This window comes from Barbus barbus, assembly GCF_936440315.1.
Source record: "Barbus barbus genome assembly, chromosome: 46".
Classification (NCBI taxonomy): Eukaryota; Metazoa; Chordata; class Actinopteri; order Cypriniformes; family Cyprinidae; genus Barbus; species Barbus barbus.
The window spans coordinates 15,275,026-15,281,076 of NC_136724.1; the positions used below are offsets into that span (position 1 = coordinate 15,275,026).

A 6,051-nucleotide genomic window follows, 5' to 3' on the forward strand; every position below is an offset into this window, starting at 1 on the left:
TCACATATTTCCTATTGAGTATTAAGGAAAAATCAAATGTTCTCTTTCACTTGCATTCAATGAATCATATATTTCGTTCAGGCTTCCTTTCGAGAGACTTTTTTCGCTCCTAATGAAACGAGTCAACTCATTATCATCACATAAGTGATTCAGGCACGTAAATCAGTCTCACTTTCAATATGAGAGAAACTGGGAGGGAAAACAACAAAAGACCGAACTGTCTTTTTAAAGAATCATGAGTGAACGGGTCATCATAACAAAGACGACTCACTGTCGCCACCTACCGGCGGAAGTCGAAACCCAAAACAAAGAGTCGCTGAACGACTCAGTGAACTGGTTCAGAAGATTCGAGTCGCTGAGATGAATCAAACGCCTCAGCACTACTGAGCATAGTTTTGGATAATCCTCGCATATCATCGGCATTTAGTAAAGCGCATACGTAATCCCTCACTTGTCTTGCAGACTCATGGACTGAACCAGCAGCAGCAGCACCACCACTGACAGCACCGTCGCATCCTACTGAATATTAACCAGAGCGACAAAACTGCACAGCCTTGACCATCAGGAAAACGTCCGGCCTAAAACAGGTAGCTAACGTTACGTTTTGCGAATTCGCTCAGCCCATAGATAAGCCCTATTCTATGATAAACGCGCCTGTTTCATTAGCATCTGTGAATAGCCTGTCAGATTTATATAACCCGTTGCATTCATATCAGCTATAAACGCTGTATGCTGTGCTGTAAATGTTGGGATTTGCACTTGTAGCTGTCATATCTGGATATGTCATATTGGATACTATGTTTTGATATGATGTTATTACCGAGTACATGGGACATGTCAACGACGAGAGCGAGTAGCCAGTGTCTTAGCACAAAAGGATATGATTTCTTAGTATTTTAATTTCTACGTTATATAACAGAATGCATTTTAAATGCGCCCTAAATGTTCATAAACCTGTCAGGATTGTGTGTTCATTTAAACAAAGGCAAAGAGGAAGAGCTAGAATATCACAACAATATCTATTGTTTCAGTTTGGCTTCAGTTAATAAGGGGATTTATATCCTGAGTTTGAGGCAATGAAGGGTTTAATTATGAATGTAGCAAATCTGATGCACATTGTAACTAACATTAGAGCTCTTATGTTTGCAGAACATTCTCCATCATAATATATCAGAGGTCAAAATTGGACAGCCAAAAAAAAACAAAACAAAACAAAACTAGAATGTGAATGACTATTTAGTTTTGACCATTAGTTTTAAAATTACAAATAATAATAATAATAATAAATAAAGACACTGAAATGAATCAAATATTATAATATTTAATGACTATTTCATTTGATTTCTGTTTATTAGTATTGCAATGATGACATTATCACTCGCTTCCTCTGAAAACCACCTGTTCTCAGGTCATGCCTCAATACTTCATATAGATTAAAATGAGTAAACTGGATGTATCTTTTACCATTGCATATTCATGAAAACATTTACAATAACCCATGTGACCCTGGACCACAAAACCAGTCATAAGGGTAAATTTTTTTTAAACTTTGATGTATGGTTTGTTGGGATAGGACAATATTTGGCCGAGATACAACTATTTGAAAATCTGGAATCTGAGGGTGTAAAAAAAAATCTAAATACTGAGAAAATTGCCTTTAAAGTTGACCAAATGAAGTTTTAGCTACCGTAAATATATCAATATGCATTGCTAATCAAAAATTAAGTTTTGATATATTTACGGTAGCTAATTTACAAAATATCTTCATTGAACATGATCTTTACTTTATTTCCTAATGATTTTTGGCATAAAAGAAAATAATAATTTTGACCCATGCAATGTATTGTTGGCTATTGCTACTAATATACCCCAGCGACTTATGACTGGTTTTGTGGTCCAGGGTCACATATTGGGTACAATCATAGTCAATGTTCATGCTGAATGCATTATATATTTAATACAACATTTTTTTTTTACTATGGCACCCAAATTGAGTGAGAAAATGGATGAAGCTTGCACCATGCTTCTCAATTTAATTTTTATAAACTTTTATTTTCTAAGTTGCAACCTGTTCCATCCCAGACATCAGTGGTGTACACATTATGCAAAAAAGAGGCACACCCATCTCTGCACTCTTTCTACAGCAGTCCTGTTTTGTTCTTTGTTATGTAAAATGTGAACCTGCTGATGCTCTATTGTTGAATTCTCAGTTTGTTAGGGCTGTTTTGTCCAAACTGTTGCACAAGCTGTCTCTGAGAGTGCGTTGGTGGACTCCACAGAGGTCTACCTAGACATAGACAGGGTATGCGTGTGTGACAACTCTTCTGCATGGTTGTCACTGTTGCCTTGAGGAACTACTCACTCAAGTCCATATTGATTTTTTTGGACTTGGACTTGAATTACTTTGCCAAGTGAGCTTTAGATTAGGTCTCTTTCCCATGTATAAATGAAAAAAGACAATTCATTTAGTGCTTACAGCCAGAGGCATATCAATAGAATGCAAGATTATGGTATATTAAGTACAGTGATGAATAAAAGTTTCTGAATTTTCTGTGTATCTGCATAATTTTGATGATCACTTGAAGTAGATATTCATCATATTACTACAAAAATAAAATTATAAACGTATTGTACACTTTTTTTGTATTTTATCAGTTAATTAGTAACCAAAATTAAATCAATTGAAGTTTTGTTGGAGAAATGGTGTATGTGAGTATAATGCTGAGAACAGCCCTTTAATGATGACCTCCTTATGGGTGTTTCATCACAAAGTGGCACCATTTTGAAGGCAACAGCTGAGAATGACTGTGCTGAGATGATAACATGGGCTAAATATAACTCTGAGCTCAGGGAAGACCATCCTCACATCCCATGAGTGATATTTAGTTCAACAAAATTCTAGATAATCTTGCAGATTTGAGTACATCTGTTTTGATTATCTATTCAGGGGTCAGATTATTATATTATGTTTTATAGGACATATTTTTCATGCAACATACAAAAATAATTTCTGGTAAGACAGGAATTCAGAAGGACAATTTAGAAATGCATGACATCACAAATGTGCCACAGAATAAACAGTCCCTTATTCAAGCTTATCTTCTTATCTAGCCCAGATTATGGCTGTTTATATAATCTTTACATTGTTACTTGATTGGGATTCCTAATAGTTAGAACAGTTATTGTTCAAGTGTTGATCAGTAATAGAATCAGTTTGAAAATGTTGAAAATGTATGAATCCAATGAGTTACACTATACTGTTTAAAAGTTGGGGATCAGTAAGAATTTTTTATGTTTTTGAAAAACGTCTTACCAAGGCTGCATTTGTTTGATCAGAAATACAGTAAAAACAGTAATATTGTGAAATATTATTACAATTTAAAATTGTTGTTTTTGAATATATTTTAAAATATATTCATAAAGACTCCAGTCTTCAAAGTCACATGAACCCACAAAAAACATTTTATTTTGCTGATTTGGAGAATAGAGAACATTTATTATTATTAACTATGTTGAAAACAGGTAAATATTTGTTGTGGGAATATATATATATTTTTTTCTGAATTCTTTGATGAATAGAAAGCTCAAAATAACAGTATCCTTTTGAAATAGAAATCTTTTGTAACATTATAAATGTTTTTATTCTCATTTTTGATCAATTTAATATCTTCTTGCTGAATAAAAATATAAATTAAAAAAATATATATAAAACTGACCCCATACTTTGGAAGAGTATTTTATTTTATTTTATTTTATTATTTTTGTAAAGAATGTTTTTAAGAAAAATATGTACAATTATAAATGTATATATATATATATATATATATATATATATATAATATATATGTGTGTGTGTAACATATAGATTATTTTAATTAGTATATAGTATAGTATAGTATATCATTACACTAAAAAGTGTGTCTATATGAATAAAAAATAGACCATTGCATCAGACCAAGTGAAAAATAGAACTGCTATTAATATATATATATATAATTTTTTTTTTTTTTTTTTTTTTTTTTTTTTTGTGAGAACCAGTGGCCCAATGTATAGCAATAAGCCAATAAATATTTTAATAATTACACTGAAATTAAAAGGACATTTTAATGCAGCAGTGATGTTCATGTTCTTTGTGCTTGGATTCCTTGTAGTAGGTATTAATTGTGAATATATTCTTAAAGTCATATGAGTTTTTTATGTTTAATGACTTGCAAGGCAACTGCACGTCACATCAGGTCTAAATAAGAACATCTCTCTGTCACAGGCACTGCTATGTTGAAACGCGTTAGATATGACTGATGTCGAGGTGACATATGAAGACTTCATCGCCTCTGGAAGGACCGGCAGACGCAATGCTGTACACGATATCATGGGAAGCTCCGGCGGCCTGGACGCTAGCGGTCTCTCCCAAACACTGTCTGAGCTCAATATCAGCAAAGCAGGTGAGTAAAGTGAGTGTTACTTCTTCAGAAAGAACATGGAGTGTCATCAGAACACTGCAGTAATGTAATATGGCACTGAGAGGCAGGCTGGCCATGAATAATGCACCAGACAAGCTTGCTTTAGGCAAACTAGAGAGTTTAGAGGGCATGTTAGTGGCTTCCTGCACCAGCTTTTAGCTTAAGACAAACACGGATGTGCTCTATCAAATATAGGCCTGTTAGCTGAGGACATCCTTGTGCAAAAGCATAGCAGGAACTGCTAAACAGCTTGCCGTGCCGTAGGCCGTCGAGTATCCACTAGTCTTCATTAAAACCATGTTTTCTCATGTTTTTGTTTTCACTAACAAAACTCTCTGTTTTGCTCTCAGAGGCAGGAAATGATGAAGAGAAAAGCCAGAGCTTGGCAGACTCCGAACCCAAGCAAGAAGAAGGCAAAGGAGAAGGTACATAACAGACTTCAGTGACAGAATCAGGAAATACCCCCTCTAGTGGCTGATTTTAAAACTGAGCATGGAGGGGTTGACACTGAAAGTAGCGGAGCATCCCCTCTCCCTTAAGCATCCGGATGGAGGAGACTTTGCTTTGAGGAAGCTACTGTGAAAGGCTGAGCCTTAAGAATCACGGCACTGCTGTTTTTCGACAGCGAACGCAACTTTAGCTGATGTAGGTATGACTTATACTTAGAAATTCACTTTCGTTGTTTGGTACTTAGAGTGACTGGTAGGAATTTGGGTCAGAAGTAATGACATTAGAATGGTGAAGACGCTCTTGGGAGATCACATGGATCTTATTTGGAACGCCACCCACTGAACTCTTGATTAACTGCCAGAGTAGCGCAACTAGTACGCACTCAATGTTCAGTCATTTTATAGGTGTAGTGATGTAATAGTAATATCAGATTTTGATATTAAATTGTGCTGTCTTTGATATCACGTTGATATTCACATAATATAAGTGCTGCACTTTTGTTGAACACTCAGATTAAACTGTCTATGATGGTCTTGCATGGCACTGCTCTTGACAAGAATACCTGTGTGTAACTGTTCACTTCCCGCAAAGGACTAATCATTTGTGATCCGAACATTCACAGCGTGTGGTGATGCTAATTCCGTGAGTGTTTTATGATGAAAAAAATTATTGTATTATGAAATTTAGCGTGATTTGAAGTCTGACTGACTCTGCCTAATAACCTTTTTGAAAATGTGTTCAATAGAGCTTGCCTTATCAAACCTCTGCCCATATTTTGTCTTCCAGTCATTAGCTCTACGTCCTCAATTTTGCATAAATATATTTGATGATATTTTCATCTGTGGGTACATAAATATTTGAATAAATTAAAGCAATCTTTGGGAAAAATGTGATGCTTCTTTATTATCAATATATCTATTATTATATATCTATCTGTATATATATATATTATTTATTAATTTATATATATAATTATATTATTATTTATGAATGTGTTAATTTAACAATTATACAAAAAAGTTTTTTATTACATGTGTATATATATATATATATATAGCATTATTTATTAATTTGTATTATTAATATAATTATATATATATATATATATATATATATATAGATATATATAGATATATAGATA

At 33.8% G+C, this 6,051-nt stretch overlaps 1 protein-coding gene across 1 annotated transcript; it reads left to right on the plus strand.

Moving 5' to 3' along the window:
- Positions 1–282: 282 nt before the first annotated feature.
- Positions 283–5,793, plus strand: LOC306864635 (cAMP-dependent protein kinase inhibitor alpha-like). Its single transcript, XM_079408761.1, has 3 exons — positions 283–587; positions 4,265–4,442; positions 4,811–5,793. Exons 2-3 carry the CDS (start codon positions 4,292–4,294, stop codon positions 4,891–4,893), a joined length of 234 nt encoding a protein of 77 aa, XP_079264887.1. The 5' UTR covers positions 283–587; positions 4,265–4,291; the 3' UTR covers positions 4,894–5,793.
- The last annotated feature ends 258 nt before the right edge of the window (positions 5,794–6,051 follow it).